Consider the following 18,377-nt stretch of genomic DNA (forward strand, 5'->3'; position numbering starts at 1 on the left):
TGGCTTTAATCGGATTTCCTGGCTTTTTCAAGTGACATTTATCTGCAACAGGAATTCCAGTCATTTTCAGAAAGCAGAATATAATGCACCCGTACCAATTTTTCTTGAAACCTTCTATGTCAACAAAATGGAAATCTCCCGATTGCTCCTTAAGCCACTCTTCAGTGAAGGCTCATCAGCATTGATCACCAGCAAATCTTATATTATGAAGGTAGGACTTAAAATTATAGGTGTCACTAACTGGAGACCATGTCTGAACCCCAATATGGTTACTTTATATTATAACATTTGCTGAGGAAGACGCCCTCACTGAATTTTTAAAATTCCTTTTTTACACGATTAAATTGTACTTTATTAAACCAATATACCCTGCAAAAATCAAGACTCTAGGTGCTGTAGTTTTGTCAAAATCCGAGATTTTGAATAATGCTAATCTATTTTGTTTGAAAATGTTATAATATGGCTTTAACTGACCCCTCTGTCGTGAATGGCAGCTTATACTAAGGATAGCGTATCCGAAACAGTCACATTCCTACCACCAACCTTCTTCACATGATGGCTTGCCTCAATTTTGCTATCAAAATTGTATGATATGTGCCTATGGTTGTACTTTCATGTGGCAAATGATCTGTCATCAAGACTCTCCCTGGATCTCAGAAAACAGCGATGAAGACCTTGCACTATGGTGACCGAGTGATGATCTTTTTCGGGGTCGGAGATCCAGGTGCTTCCACTGAATAGACTTATAATTCCAGTGTATGTCTTATCACCAGGTGTAGACCTGAATATGTCAACTGGTATCAATTTCAAGTTTCAAGTTTCAAGTTTATTTACCATCATTTATCAAATACAAAAAGTATAATATATGATTAATGAAGTAAAGATGGAGGGCAATCCAATTAGGAGCACAGCTCGAGAAGTATTGGTTGCCCTATGAAGGTGAAGATTCTGGGATCCTATCTAAAACACCTGGAAAATTGATTAAATTTGAAAACACTTTCATCAGCGTTGTAATAATTAGTTTGTGGCTATCATCTTTCTTGTTTGGTTCTTTATTCATTTATATCAATGCCACTGTACTGAGCATGTATATCTTTAATGGTGATGTCAGCAAGTCTTTTGGACCTTGTATGATCTTCAAGGACGCTCATTCCATCATTGAACTCAAAAGACAATTTCATTGCTGTTGAATATCAAGGACTTTGTCACCATTTATTTTACAGTCACTGTAGGCCTACAATTTCATTCGAGTTTTCACCACCATGACAAGAAAAATTTCCGTGCATGACCCTGTGTTCACTTCTGGTAGTACTTGTGAATTAAAGTAGGTAGGCTTCCTCTGCAAAGTGTCCTGCCTATATACAGTGATGCAAAATCGAATATTTTTTCAGTAATGTTTTGAAGGAACAAGCTTTCAAATGAAACCAAATTCATTACTGTGCGACAAAGTAACAAATAACATATCTTGTTCTACGAACTTTTTGACCACCCCTCGTATATTGGTCGTGCCATAGCTGAGGAAGTATTATCAAAAGGTATAATACTTTTGTTTACACTCTTTACATGTTAAGCAATGATGCGTGATGAAGTACCGATGCGAAAAGGGAAAGTGTATGATGACTCAGGTACTTCAATTGATCAGTGCGATCAGTGCGATCAAAGGCCTGCTGAATACACGATGAGTGAACCACGACGTTGATTTCTCATGGATATATGCACGGTGTGACGGACTACTCGTACATTTTGTCACCACTCTACATATGTTTTGTGGGTGAGTAGAACTTTAATCAGTTTGACGCTTAGTTTTCAATGAGATACATTCATGTACCTGCGTAAGACTATAGAACATAAGGGAACTGTTTGACTATACTTAAAGACCGGACTTGATTTATTTCAATTGAAATAATATAGGCATAAACCTGAGCTCAAGATACTCTCGGGGAGCCCGGGTCGGGGAGATACTCTATCTAAAATTACAGACTTACCATTTACTATCCGACATTTTCTTACTGTATTTCAGGCACAAAAACTGACACAAACAGACTATAACTATATAAAAGTGATTGTGCAAAAAAATGATTTTTGGCGATAGGTGCATAAGTTTAGATTTTCTGTGTAAATGTAAGAATATATTATACATCACATGTGAGACGAATTCGTCTCAGCATTACAAAGCATGATCCCTATTTATGACCGGCCAATTGTTTTTCGTTTTCCTTTTTCAACCAAGAAAAACGAATATGGTCCATCCATTTTTTATTGTCGTTTTCATTTCAACCAAGAAAAACGAAAAAGGCCAACCACTATGATCGTTTTCCGTTGTAGGTAACACAAGCATAAAAATTTACGAATAAGAAAGACGAAAGAAAGGTATTAAAATGATTAAAGTCCCATTCAGTGATCGCAGCGCAAGTGTAAAAAAAAATTGTTTATAAATTGCATAAAAGTGAATGATAAGTCATTCAAATTGTCATTTGATATTTTTGGAATAAAAAAAATGGCAAAATACGAAAAAAAACAGCAGTATTGATGAAGTTGAAGCCCCATTCAAATACTATATATAGCTAATTTATATTCTGTCAGTATATAAATTACAGATTAATGTAAAATGCCTTATTTTTTAGGCTGAACCACTCGCAGGCTATACCAAAATCTGAATTTCAATATTTTTTACGATCATCCGAATGAACAAATCACTGAATGGGCCTTTAATTTAAAACTTGTTTTTCTTGCTCCATTTTCAAGTAAGAAACAAGAAAAAGGCATAACATTAGGCCGTGTAAAATTATTTTTTTTTTATAGATTTTTCAATTTTTTTAGAATTTGGAATGATTTATGAAATCTTCATACATATAAATAAGTTTATTAGAGAACACGCATCACTTCCTAGTCTTTTTGTGGTACTCTAGGGGGTTTATCCCTCAGAATCTCACATTTGAAAAAAAAAGGGCCTCATCGTTTCCTCGAGCACTGTTGGAGAAGACCGAAAACTACTGACAATGCTAATTTTACATTGAAAAAAAAAAAACACCTCCCTCCCTCATCAATTCATGAAAATCCTCTGGACGAGAACCAAAACATTAATTTTATACGGCCTTAACAATGCTCTTACACAAAGAGAAACATGGAAAATCCATTGATAGATACATTTGCTTTTATCGATCCAATTGCAGCTAAAACACGTAGTAACAATTAATAAGAAAATTTATACTATGACATTTGTTTCAACTATAGCAACTTGCCAATATACATGTATATATGCCCTTTTTTACTATCATTCATGTCATTTGGTTTTTACGTTAGCTAACGTTATTAAACCGTTGAACCATTTGCTTCTGTCGAAAGGTTCATGCAGTATTGGAAATGCATGTTAAAATGTATAGAGTTACGAAACGAGACTGACAAAAAAGTAGTGTTGACCTTTCGTGACGCATGATTTGAATCGTACATAACTTGATATGCAAAACAAAAAGGTTAAAACGGGATTCTCTATTCGCAGTTATGATACGCGCGACGATAAACAAGAATCGTCCGCTTCACAGAACAACTACTGTTAACCTTTTAGTACTTTTTTATGCATCATATCAACATAAGGCCGTATAAAATTAATGTTTTGGTTCTCGTCCCTCCTCCTCAATTTCTGGGATTTGTCAGATTTTTTTTTTTTTTTTAGATTTTTCAATTATTTTAGACTTTGGAATGATTTATGAATTTTTCATACATATAAATAAGTTTATTAGAGAACAAGGACCACTTCCAAGTCTTTTTGTGGTACTCTTGGGGGTTTATCCCTCAGAATCTCACATTTGAAAAAAAAAAGTGCCTCATCGTTTCCTCGAGCACTGTTGGGAAAGACCGAAAACTACAGACAATGCTGATTTTACACTGAAAAAAAAACAACCCACCTCCCTCCCTCATCAATTCATGAAAATCCTCTGGACGTGAACCAAAATATTAATTTTATACGGCCTAATAAATCGTCTGCTTATTGCCAGAAGTGGGTAAAGTGCAATAGCTGCCATGTGTTAAGATGAGTACAATATATTGTGTGTAAATTGCCAAATGTTCACAGGGCAGCTATTTGCACCTACCCACTTCTGTGACTGCTTAGTGCCAAAAGTGGGAAGGTGAAATAGCTGCCATATGTTAGATGAGTACAATAGGCCTATACTGTGTGGAAACTCATGTTCACAGGAGCAGTTATTTTCACATACCCACTTCTGGCAATAAGAGATGTATAGCAATATGATAAGAATAATGAACTGAGTGCAGTGCATTAGTCAAGATAATCGCACGCGCCGTGGAGTTATTGCATTTAGCTCGAGAGCCGATAGGCTCGAGAGCTAAATGCAATAACTCTATGGCAAGTGTGTTTAGTAACTTATTCTTCAATATAGTATATCCTATTAACTTTTCTACACAAAAAGTTAGCCCAGAATACAAATTTTCAGGGGTGTGGGATATATACTTTTGAAATTACACCACCTTGAAAATCAAAATAGATCTCGCGATGTGTTATTTTCGCGGGGACCCCCTAAATTTCAAATTGCTGTAGCGCGGAAACGAAAGGGAGTTACGACCTCAAATTTTCAGGTTTTTCATTTCTCAATAGTATCTATCAGTACACAACATAAAGAAAAAATCCATGAGTATCGGTTAACTTTCATGTTGAGTTGGCATGGAATGACTCTTAAATACCTACCTTTAAAGGCTGAAAAAAGAATTGTTATGTCTCAAAGCAGAGGATGATTCAAGCACTTCCCAACATTCCACAATGTTACTTGCGGTTATAGCATAGCTGTGTGAGCGAACATGACACCACTACTCGCCCACTGCATAGACGTACTGCACGTGCATGGTTTAATTTGAATTTGTACAGTTATATTTACATAAAAACGCTGTGAAGATGCTAGTCGATTTCACATTTTATGTTATCTACAGAAGGTGTGAATTATCCTTTAAACACACATCACTTTTGTTCTGAAATCGACCAAGTAATAATGACACACGCACAATTCTAAAACAACATGTTTTGCACGGAGTTCAATGGGATTTGAAAAGTAAAGTGGCAGTTGAAACTCTAGTGATAACACTTTTGCAGTGCATGATGGGGCTTCCTTAAATCATCCTCTGGTCTCAAAGCCGCGCGTTCGTTTTTCTTAGAGTCAGCGTCCATGTCAGCTGATACCGCAATTTCAATTTTTATTTACCTTAGAATGTTTATTTGTATACGCAAATTGTTATTTGTACTTCAATTGGGTAAATCAACCACAATTTTATTCTGTGTACTTTTGAACACTCGAAAATAACATCTTAATTCAAAATATAGTTTTAAACAAATCTGTAAAAAAAAAAAATCTTTAAAAAAAAACCCCTCATTTCGCATTCGTTTTTGAAACTCCAATGGGCTTTGAGACATAGCAAGAGGTTTAAGTTTTTTAACTTTCTAAGAATTTGGCATTTTTTATACAAGGATTATTTTTGCGACATTGCATAACTGGGCATCAACAGAAGACACAAAAAAAATTAATGTAGGCCTACTTTGCTTCGTGATAAGAAGATTTTATATTATTTAATCCTAATCCGGTTTGTGACATCATTATTTTATTGTTAGCTGTTATTTTATTATGTACGTCATGTGGTCATGGATATTTGAAATTACAAATTTAATTGAATCATTTTATTGAGACTGTCTGCACACAGATTATTGTTTCCAATATCTCTGGTCTGCACATGTAGGCCTACTGTGGTTTCAGCATTACATCGATTGCTCAGTGCCAGAAGTGAGTAAGTGCAATAGCTGCCCTGTGAACATTTGTCAATTTACACACATTATATTGTACTCATCTACACATGGCAGCTACACATGGCAGTTATTGCACTTATGGCTGTTATGGCACTAAACAGTCGTTATGGGCGTTTGTTTCTCCAACTCGAGGTTCATGAAACGTGATTGATTTTAGTTTTGAACAAATATAGGCTGTGCAAACAGTGGTGAAAAGTTTTACGAAAGAAGTCCTATTATTTGATATTCCGCTGGGCAAACACATTTGGTATGTTGAGGAAATAGTGTATGTTAATTTTTAAATGCATTGTATTCAAGGCTGCCTTTTCTGATTTCAACATTTTCTTTTTCAGTAATGGATTGATATAATTATAATTAAATTTCAAAATATCCGATTTTGCGTTTTTATTTATTTATTCATTCCTATTTAACCTGTATTGACCTTTCAATGCTCACTAGTTTTGTTCTCCCACTGTGCCCAGGCGTTTGTGGTCAATGCATACCCAGCAAACACAAAACGATTTAAAAACGTTTTAAACGGGCTATATTTGGGGGTTTGGTTTTGGTAAAAACACTTTAGTAACAATATAAACACTATTATTAAGTGTCGGGTTTTATGATTGTTAGATTTGTTAAACTTAGTTTCATAATACTGTCGTTTTGCCTTTCTGATGAGGCTATGAAGTTTATTTTTATACAATTTAAATTTATTAAGGTTCAGTGACGTACCGTGGCCGCTCCTATCCCGGGGGGCTGAAGAATATCACATTTTGCCGCCCCTTCCTCAACAGCCCGAAAAGGTTGACCCAATTTTTTTTCTGTGGTTTGAAAAAGTGAAAAAAAAAAGAAAAAAAAAAAAAAAAGATTTTAGGCGTATAGTAGGCCTACCATTTTTTCACAGTTCTTCAATTTTTTCGCCCTTTTTTCTTTACTAATTCTTTTTTTTAAATCGTGTCTCACTTTATATTTAACATTTTTTGATACGTATATACCGGCTCCTCCTTTTTCACGATTGAATCTATTTGTGAATTCAAATTCATAGTCAGGCAAATTATAGTAATTATGCGGTTTACTTTTTAAATGTGTTTCGGTCAATCCGATGACAGTAAAATTATGATCAATTTCTTTTAGACAATTATTCAACTTATGAAAGTTTTTCTTTAAACTTCTTATGTTCACATTCAATGCAGAAAATGTATGATCTTAAAGAATACTATATATTATTCCGTAGTTCACTTGGGGTAATGTTCTTACAGCTATTAGCATTATATTGTTCGTGCACATCCTCATTTATATACACCAGGCACAAAGAAACTCGTCAGTTATATTCATCCTTGCTGTTCAATAACTTGATAATTTTGGATTATTCTGAAATATACATTTTGTTAATTGGACTTTGCTTTCTCATTTGACACCCTGTTCGTGAAAAACGAACAAGAATTGACCAAGATATGCGCCTCCAAAGCATCAAACCCCAAAATCAAAAGTTGCATTTTCAACGATTTTCAATGGGAACGCATCGTTGCACACAAACACCACTGGCCAATCAATAGGCCTAAAGCACACAGTGTAAAGGCTGGTTCAAAGTGTATATTCGAAGGCGAATATTCGGCTTCGAATACTTTTTGGTCGTCAAAATATATGCGGCTTCGAATATAAAACTATGAACCGGAGAAAGATATATTTCTACAATTCACAGCGTTGCCCGACTGTTAACAAGTATTGCCCGTTGATCTAGGTAAGCAAAAATTAGAGAATTTCTTTAACGTAGTCAATACAATAATAGGTAAACTCAATATTGAACTACTGTCATGATTTAATGTCTGTAAAATAAAAATGAATAAATTAATTAATAAGTTAATAAAGAAATAAATAAGTCAATAAGTGATCATGCGTTTTAAGTGTAACATTTTGGGGTTCATAATATAGGCCTACCCCGGGGAGGCCTACAGCCTATGTAGTTAAATTTGGTGTCAAACTAAAGCTTGTGATGAGACCAATACAGTAGGCATAATAAATGTTGTAAACATTATTAACATTTGCATAATTTGGGGGGTTGATGATGATCAGGAGGAGCAAATTGAATATAAGTGACCCCCAGTGGTCATATAATGCAAGAGGGCCATTTCTTTTTTCACATTTTGTTTACAATTCACAACTGCATACTTTAACACCATGCAATCATATTCCAGGTAATTTAATTTGCTTTGAGAAACAATTGTGCATATTTTATTTCCTGTAATTATCAAACACATGGCTAATTGTTATCTAATCAAGTATAACATTATAATTATAATTATAGGCCTATAAATAGTAATGCGTTGAGTTTTTAAAAGTAATATCCGCCCTTTTTCTTTCTTTTTGAAATGACATACTCGTTACAAAAACAATCAGCATGGAAAACATTTTTTCGTCAGAGGCAGATATTTGGTGTATTCAGTGTCATAAAGCTACAAATAGACGATCTTTTAAATTCATTTTTAAATGGCTTTTTCTTTTTCAACCTTATTGTTTGTATTTAAAATGTTCACACAATTTGACAACGTCCCAAATTATACCTAATGTGAATCGAGCCATTTAACATGTGCTTGTAGGAAAACGATTTTGAATTAAACATATTAATTGTGATATTTTAATTCCCTAGAACACCACAAGTCCAAAATTGTAAGTGGGTTTTCTTTTATTTTACCTCATTATTTCCTTAAAATTACTCGAAAACCCTCCTAAGAGTTGTTACTGATATACATTTCATAATTTTGGGCAAAGAATAGCCAAATAGTTGACCGAAATCGTATTTGCACCAATATTTGACTGAAATCGTATATTAGCATTACCGCCCTTCGTGACTTTATTGCAAGCCAAATTGCTGCTAAATGTGAAACGAGATTACTTGAAATATATATTTCAAGAGTTGAACAAGTTTCAACTCTACGAATATATTTCTGAAATATGTCTATCTGATTGGTTGATGGTCAAGAGGATTACGGCATCCTCAAAGTCTCTTGCTGTAATTCTCTAGTCGATATCTATTATAGGACCGATCTTTTGAAATCCATACAACCGTGTCAAATGAAATAGTCTCGGATCATAATTTGTGCACGATACAACGTTGATACGTCAGATTTCGGAATTTTATTTAAAATAGGCATAAATTACCTTGAACAGGTTGAATGCTGGCAAAAGTAGATAAAATAACTGTGGGTCGAATTTACATTAATCAGTGTCCTGGGCCAGGATAACATTTAGGACTCCTTCGCATTCTAAAACAATACTTTACCAAATGTCCTTGCATTCATTTTCTCATTTAATTTATTTTTATTTTTATTAATTTCTTTATTCACTGCCTATGTGGTCAATCCGGTATTGCCAAATATTTCTCGTCCATTACCCGTGTTAATCTATTTATTTATTAAAATGCACCATCTATTAAATTCCTGTAATACAATGTATAGGCCTAGTGTATTTGATAACAAAGTTGTTTTTATTTTTGATTGGAATTTGGGGTTACATAGATTTACAAGGGGTCAGTTTTTACACGATTTCATATATTAAATATGTTTGGGCATGGCGGAATTAATATATGATTAAAAATAGACATACTTTTAGGCCCCCTTTTTTTAATGTTTGTACATTATTAATATCAATATTTATGTACAAAATGCAAACAAATGTATATATATATATTTGATTGTTTTGTAAACATTAATTTTGATGTTTATTCATAATTATGTCTGGAAAGTCAGGAAAAAAAAGGAGTATCGATATTTCCTGGGAAAGTGGATCAGATGAGCAGTGAGTAAAAACATTCGCTCTAAATGTTCATTTGATTTTTATTTTTTTATGAATTTATTAGGCCTACTGGTAAAGTGCAGAAAAAACCCCAAACGCACTCTAGGATTTTTCATCAGCAGCAGTAGAAATTTCTCTTGCATAGATTTTCGGCCGATCTCGCTTGGATTTAGCAAACAATGAACCGTTCACTTGTACATTTGTAGGTTATGTTTGTAAGCCTAAATATCATATTATTTGCATAAAACAAACTTACCATCACTACAGCATTGGAATGCTATTGCCTGCCAGGCATTTTCCTTTTTCTTTTTGTTTTTATAATAGTCCCTTACTTTTATGTCATATAAAATGGGTACGCTTGTACCGCACTAATAACGTTTTCTTTCAGTTCGTTATCAGCCATTTTGGAACTATCCAGGTGTATTTTGCACAACTGTGCAGGTTAATTTTCATTGGGGATTTTGGAAATCATCGTTCGTCCAACGATATTCAGGTGACCTCGAGCCTTTCATATAAATCAATAGTATCTCGCTATCAGTTGCGCGATATTTAATCCGACTCAACTCGGCGTGTCATCATATTTTATTCGTTGCCGTATATATTTTGACGTCACAAAAAGTATTCGACAACGAATATTCGCCTTCGAATATTCGCCTTCGAATATTCACTATGAACCGACCCTAACAGGCACAATTGAATCGTTAAAATTGCAACTTTTCATTTTGGGGTTTGAGAGTTTGGAGGCGCATATCTTGGTCAATTCTTGCTCAATGTCCACGAACATGAGAAAGAAAAGTCCAATTAACAAAATGTATATTTCAGAATAATCCAAAATTATCAAGTTATTGAACAGCAAGGATGAATATAACTGACGAGTTTCTTTTTGTGCCTGCTGTACTTGTTATCATATCTCAAAGGGTTGAAAACCATATTATCATATTTTGAGAAGGTACAATTTAAATCATCAGCTATTGGTAGCGATGCCATCTTTCCATTACATCATATTATATTTGACTTACTTACTTATACTGTTATGTAAAACCTGCATGACTATGATTATGAACATTTTTGTTTGACGACACATAAACAAAACAAGACAACAACAAAAAATGACCAAATTACATAATTGAGGCACCAACCATAGATGAAGCGCGCGTCCCGCCTCCCTAAAAGTAATATCTTTTTATTCCTTTCGTTATTATTATTATGACTAGGATTTTGATTACATTTCGACACTGATGATATCTTTTCATCTTGCCAAACTTTAAATTTAATTCGAAGGAGCTATTTAGTACTCACACCAATCGATATTAACATAAACGATATACAATTGCATACAAAAAACTTATTTTTAACCTGTTTACTCGTACATAATAAATCGACCTTCAATGCAACTGTATTTTGTTTTTGCATGACTATAATACTTCAATGATAATGCTTCAACGATAATACTTCAATGATGGATAATGCTTTTATGCATTATGTAATGTCAGAGAAGCTCATCTTCTTTGTTTTGTTTGGCGACCATTGATGTGGAATAAACACATCAATGACCACCAATCATATATAAAAACCAATTGCCAACCTTTCTTTGCATTCTGAATACGAGGAATGTCCTCCTGATATCAAATAATATAAACAATACAAATTTTATGAGAAATTATTAAAATTTGATATTTTTTAAATTGTTGATACTGTATTGAACAGTCCTCGAAGTAAACTTTATAAATCTAATGATATGTACTTAAAGTGTATATAGCTGGAATGAAAAGCCAACGGTCAATTAAAACCTTTGACCTTTCATATTGAAGACATACATTTTTTCACAAAAAGACCTGATTTTTTTTGGTGTTTTGTGGGAAAATCCATATCTTCAATACGAAAGGTCACAAATTTCAATTGATCGTCGGCTTTTCATCCAAGTTACATACACTTTAAGTAGATATCATTAGATTCAGTTATAAGGTTTATTTCGGGAACTGTGAAATATCACTTTTTAATCATTTGCCATAAAAATGTGTATAATAGCGCGAATTTCAACAACAAAAATTGATATCAGAAGGACATTCTTCGCCGGCCGGGATTCTTCCTATTCAGAATGCAATTCGATATGTCTGATGTGCTCTCATGAAAAAAAAAAAATACTGTCCAAACGTTGCTACCAGAGCCCCAAAGTCCCAAAGTTAAATGAATTCAGGATAAAAGAAACAGTAACAGTAAAGTTAATCCGTCAGTGACCATGGTGACGTGAACTCAATAGAAGCAATACAAATAATATGACGTGGTGTGAGGGCGTAAATGTTTTTAAAAGCAGCAGAAAAACCAAGCAGGAGGTATACATGTATATACGATACATGAATCCCACATGAACTTTATGGTTCATGACTTTTATGCTTTTTAAAGGTTAAATGCATGACAATTTAGCAGGCCTATATAGCCTATACAGGGTGTATCAAAATAAAGTATACAGTTTGAAAATGCCGCTAGATTAAAAAAATTTATTTGGTAGCTGAGTCAACATCTTGTCCTCCCACAACTGTAAAATTGCTGGCATCTGACCATTAATAAGGACTCGGTGGCTATTTTTGCGAGCCTTGTGACACCTCTGCCACTCTGAGTCACCTCTACTCGTCCTGACTGAAGATTCCTGATCCTGGTATAGCGTACTGATGTATCCCCATGATGTTCCATAGGTCTTGATGGTTGACACAGTCAAATGCCTTGCTGTAATCGATGAAACAAAAGGTAGAGTGGAATGGAATGTCCTCTGCATTCATGGCATTTTTCAATGATATTTCGCATACATGACAATTTGATCCCTGGTGCCTCTTCCTGCTCTAAACCCGGTCTGTTCGTCTGCTATCTCAGTCTCGAGCCTCTGTCTCATTCTGTTGTTGATGATCTTGAGAAGAATCTTGCTGGCGTGACTGATCAGGCTGATGGTTCGGTGGTTTGAGCACTCTTTTATATTTACTGCTCTCTTCCAGTCCTGATGATCACACCTTGCTCACCAGATGCCTTCCACAGTTCACCTGGAATCTCATCATCACAGCCTGGTGATTTCCCACTTTTTATCTCTTCCATTGCTTTACGAACTTCATCCAGTAGGGGGTGGTCCCTAACATTGCCTATTAATTTATCACCACTGGATTTCTTCTTGTCATGCATGCTTGTGGGGCTATCAAAGGTTTCTCCTGCAGACCTTGATGAACTCCAGAGACACATAATTGCACACAAGTTGACATCCCCAGACAGGACGTCTCTCATAAAACGTGGTGTGAATGCCATGTTGAGGAGAGCTGATATCTGCATACCTACATATACAGCAGGGGAATGGACGGTTGCCATGCCCTGGTGGTCATTTGGAAGACTGTGGTTAAACATGCAATTTTCATATTGCTTTGATTTTAATTGACAACTGCATTTTTACTCGGCTCACATAAAGAGCCACTAAGGCCTAATTAAAGGTCACACACCAGTGATTTTATATACAGTTGAGGACAAGATGTTGATTCAAATGTTTATTTAGCATTGTGACCTAACACCTCATACTTTGTAATCTAGTGACATTTTTTAATTGAACATTTTATTTTGATACACCCTGTATGCTCTAAAATATGTGATATGAGTGTGTGTCGAGTTGAATTCACAGCTTACTTCTAGCTATATTATAGGCCTATAAAATCATGTGGTCGGGCATGTTGTACAGTATGATATGTATTGTTTTTCATTCACAGCACTTTAATAATTTAATAAAACGCTTGTATTGCTCTAAAAGCTTCAAAGTCAGGGTCGATCGGTCGTTTCGATCAATCGGTCGGTCTACTCATTCAAATTTGAAAAATAAATTCGCGACCCTATATTTTTTTGGTCGGTCAGAAAAAGGGCAATTCAACTCTTTTATTAAGCCATTCTCACCAATTTTGTCTCCACTTCTTATATCTCGCTTATAGGAAGGTGTGCTGATTGTGCTCAGTAGAACCACCCACTAATTAGAGATGGCTGAGGATAACAACGGCTATATTGCGGACAATTTTAAAAACAGCAAGGATCAAGATGACCAACTGACTAATCAAATGTCGAATCTCCGCAAGAGACCTATTGCTCACTCAGCAGAGGAAAACTCCGATCCAGATCATGATCCAGGATCCAATCCACCCCGTGATCCGAGTCGTCAAGTCCGTTTTTCCGACCGTCAAGAAGATATTCCTATGCGGCAAGTCAAAACCCATCATGGATCGGTATTAACAACGCAGAAAAACTCGGACCATTAGGAAGAAAAAGACTAAGGACTGGTACCGATCATTCAAGGTAAAGATATTAATTGAACTCTGAAAGGGCGAACATCCAGCGCTCGAAGTGCGGCGGGGCAAGCAAAATTATATGATCCCGTTCAAAATCCCCCCTCTCGCCTGAATGAGTAGAAAAATACTGCTTACGTAACCATAGTATTTTCAGTTTGCAATGACGTATTCTGCAACTTACGCAAAGAAAGAATATATTATTCTTTGCTTTATATAAACGCTAAATTTGAAAGACGATGGTAGTCAATTTTGGGAGTAAAACTGAAATCACCACAATGCCAGATCTTTCATAAAACGGGAACTTGAATTACATGATGTTAGGAATCATTTGTAAATTTTCTTTTTATCAAATCCAAGTGAATATTGGGTAAAATGATGTTAAAATGATGTTAAAATGATGTTAAAACATACCTATGGTGACGTTTCGTGCTACATCGTACCCGGGGGGGGTTCTTCCTGGTTGAAGGTATACGGGGATGTGCCACGGTTTTGGGGTACCTTTTCAGCTTTGAATTTTGGTATATCAATGGGTGGGGTTTCAGTGGAGACCAATGCGCCCAATTGGGCGCATTTTGGAAAAAGTGCACATAAAGCGCCCAATAATGGCACATTTGGGTGCTTTTTGGGTGCTTTTTCTTGAAAATTGGTATACTGATGGGTAGCAAAAACAGCAAAAAGTAGGTATAGAGAAAGTCAGTATCCGAAAGTCTGCGTGGCACACCCCCGTACAAAATTTTTCGAAGAACCCCCCTGGGACATCGTAGCACTTTCTCAAATCGACGAAACGTCATCATAGGTATGTTTTAACATCATTTTACCCAATATTTACTTGGATTTGATAAAAAGAAAATTGACAAATGATATCTATTGACAATCCTGATGAACTTATTTACGGATGATGTTAGAAAATCCAATATATCTTCAGATTGCACAAAACAAATTATGCTGCAGGTTGCACCCGAAAAAAAGAGCTTTGTTAGCTTTAACAGAAATCACTGCTACCACGCAAAAAAGAGTTATTAGTTTTACAAGACCACTGTATCGTAACTTTTTTTCTATTTTGGGTAATTTTGCATAAGCATATAGGACTTTATTCAAAACGCAGATATTTATTCCTGCCCCAAAATGATTCTTTAATGGTCCTTATCCATCATACACCTCTTTTAGTTTCAGACAAGGTGCTTCATTGCGTCAACCAGATTCAGTAGACAGAATGAGAAAAGTATCTACATGGAGCAGAAGAAGGCGGGAACAATTGCAGATACCTGCCGGTGACAACGACAACACAGGCGTGTCAAAATCAACAAAGGTACAACAATTAATTCAAGCCTCAGCGACATCTTAGTACTTTATTTTCACACATCATCATAAAAAAATATTTCTTCATGCGATTTCTTGCATATATTTTAGAAACAAAAATCTGTAAAAAATTTTACTCTATTTTTCCCTGCAAAAAACAACAAATTGGTAAGATTCTCTTGAAACATGTGCTTTCATATTTCTTGATAGAACACGCTGTTGAGGTCCTTATTCAACATTCGTGACTCAACACTATCATGGAAGCTTCCAGTTACCGTCAACAATGCCGATAACCTGGATGACAATGGCCTGGCAGCCTTACACATCGCTGCGGAAGGCAATGACGCCTCAAGAATATACGAACTTATACGACGAGGAGCAAGTAAATATTCCTCATTATCCAATTAGGACCCAAACATTTGTTAGGGGCCTGATGCAAAAAAGGGGCCCTTAAAAGCTTTTCTATGGGGTTGACCCATAATTTTCATGTCAAAAAGGGGGGCCCTGAAAATTTTGAGATCTGAAAAGGGGGTTGGGCCGAAAAATTATTGTTTTTTGCATCAGGCCCCCCTAACAAGTCTTTGTGAATGGTCCCTTAAGGGACTGTGCAATAATTATGAGCCCCCGGGAGGTAAAATTTCCAAATGGCGTGCCAAAAAAATGCTCGGCCCTTCTCGGCCTGCCAACAATCGCTTGCCCCTCCCACCACACACTATCGGCCTGCAAAAAAGACTTTGCGTGTGCAGCGAGCATGGAAATTTGCATATGGGGCGTTTCCATACTGTTTTCCTAAGCCTTTTAGAGTGTTAACTTTTATTTAAAAGACGCCCATGAATGTGTACCAAAAATCGCTTGCTCCTCCCCCTTCTCGGCTTGCCAAAATTGCTTGCCCCCTTCCTCTTTCGGCTGGCCAAAAATATATTTTCTTCCAATTTTTCCCTCCCAGGGCTCACAATTATTGCACAGTCCATATTGCTAACAGTGTTTAAAAAGTGTTACAGAAACGCTATACTTGGATTTACAGCTATTTACAGTTATAGTTATATCAAAACTGTCCTGATTTGTAAACTTTTCGCTTTGATATCAACACAAGTTGATCAAATCAATCTCCTTTCAATTTAATTAAAGGCCTGAGGCCAGGCCCGTACGCAAGATTTCATGGGGGGGGGGGCGTGCTGATTTTGTGAAAAGTGGACTTTCTCCCCAAAATTTGGACCTTTTTGTAACCAAAAAAGCGTTAAAAACCAGATTTTTCTGAAATGTTGGGACTTTTTGTATACTTTTCCAAATTTGGGGTGGGGGTGTTGCTTCGCACCACCGCACCCCCCCCCCCTGCGTACGGGCCCGACGTACGGGCCTGCCTGAGGCCGCGAGAGGAGAGTTAAAGCTGTTCTCATCTGTGATCAGATCAAAATGCAGCCCCTCTTTCTATTAGCAATTGCTCTCCTGTGATATTTGTTTAGATGATCATTTTGGGTTTTACTTTTTTTCCACTCCATACAGATGTCAACGTCAAGTCTCCGGTGGATTTGGCCACACCACTTCATATGGCAGCACGTTACAATTGCCCGGATGCTGCTGAAGCACTTCTCAAACGTGGTGCTGACGTAACAGATGCACTAATCAATGGGCAAACGGCATTGCATGTATGCTGTAGACGTGGATTCTTAAACATTGCGAAGGTACCATTGCGAGATATGTTTCTATAATCATGATGCGTGTGTCTAGTGGTTATGATGCCATTTTCATTTTCAGTGCCGTAAAGAGTAGGCCTAATGTAATATTGTCAAATGCCTCAGGTAAAGGTCACTTCTTGGGATTTAATATACATATATCCATGGCTGCACAGGATTATCGTATGTAACTCTTTTAATAATCGCATCGCGAGAGTGTCATGAACTGCATCTGGCTATATGACAACCTGTTTATTATGACCACCTCAAGGAGAGCGCAAAGTTTAAGGCAGAGCTAACGTACAGCGAGCTAGAACATTTAATTCGCTCTATTACATGACCCAGATGACAAACATGAACATGACAAAAGGTTATTGTCAGCTTGCTTTAGTAAAATTATAAATTTATTTGTGTTAAAAGATGTTTCCGGCAATCCCAACATTATGCCTTATATATTAAGACATTAATTATCAAGCACTAATCACATGGTTACTTTAATTTTAAACGAACGAATTAAAGGAGTATTTCGTGATCCTAGCATCCTCTTTTTATGACATTTTTCAGTAGATAGCTACGAAAAAAGCTTATTCCCAAAATTTCAGTGGATTCCGATTTTGCGTTTGCGAGTTATGCATAATTATGTGTATTACACTGCTCCATAGACAATGTGTTGTAATTTTATTCTGGTATACCAGAACGAAATTCAAATTTTATGATATCTTTGCTAAACGAATTAATCTGCAAGAAATTTTTTGTACATAAACATTATGTAGCGAGAGGTTTCCAGTGATATAAAAATCTCAACTTTTTTTGAGAAAAGTGGGGGAATGAGGCTGTGGATCACGAAATGTCCTTTTAATACAACACGCGATATTCAAAATTCCCGATATTATTGATATTAAATTATTTTCAGGTTTTGATTGACAGTGGATCAGCAGATGTCAATTCACGGGACATAGACAAAAGTACACCCCTTCACCAAGCCACCATCAAAGGCGATATTGACCTATGTACCTTTCTAGTAAGTGATCTCAAAGACCGGACATGCAGAAATAGTTTGCTTTCACTGCGAGCTTAAAAGCATATTATAACGCTGAAGAAATAGATTTGTATTTTTTTCCAAAAGGTTAGTTTTCACTGTCAGATATGTCCTCTTTTAATTTTGGTCCAAATAGATGAGGCAATACAAAGAAAATAGGTTTTTTATGACATCATAATATGCTGCCAATGCGACCCACTCCGTTGAACGGGACTCAGGTCGGTCCTTTGATGTTTTATGACAGTCCCGCACGTCATATACGTACTGTGTTTTGAAAATCGGGTACGCATTCGAACATATTTCGTAATGATTAAACAATTTTTCAGTCGTTTTATTCAAAGTCTCGAATTTAGTCATAACTACAGCATCTAAAGCCATAATTTGTGCAGGTTACAATAATCGTGTGATAAACAGACTTTTGAAAAAAAAACCATTACGGGCGTCCTCCTCAGCATATGTTACAATATGGCTTTAACACTGTCTTAACA

The 18,377-nt window shown here is 35.9% G+C and overlaps 1 protein-coding gene across 1 annotated transcript in view; it reads left to right on the forward strand.

The window, feature by feature from the left end:
- Positions 1-1,656: 1,656 nt before the first annotated feature.
- Positions 1,657-18,377, forward strand: part of LOC140153255 (transient receptor potential cation channel subfamily A member 1-like) — a 49,239-nt gene continuing 32,518 nt past the window's right edge. The window contains exons 1-6 of the mRNA XM_072175987.1: positions 1,657-1,771; positions 13,528-13,885; positions 15,046-15,187; positions 15,388-15,559; positions 16,681-16,859; positions 17,764-17,871. Coding sequence (XP_072032088.1) covers positions 15,092-15,187; positions 15,388-15,559; positions 16,681-16,859; positions 17,764-17,871 — 555 coding nt within the window. The 5' untranslated portion in view covers positions 1,657-1,771; positions 13,528-13,885; positions 15,046-15,091. The remainder of the gene's footprint in view (positions 1,772-13,527; positions 13,886-15,045; positions 15,188-15,387; positions 15,560-16,680; positions 16,860-17,763; positions 17,872-18,377) is intronic.

This window comes from Amphiura filiformis, chromosome 1 (genome assembly GCF_039555335.1).
Source record: "Amphiura filiformis chromosome 1, Afil_fr2py, whole genome shotgun sequence".
NCBI lineage: Eukaryota > Metazoa > Echinodermata > Ophiuroidea > Amphilepidida > Amphiuridae > Amphiura > Amphiura filiformis.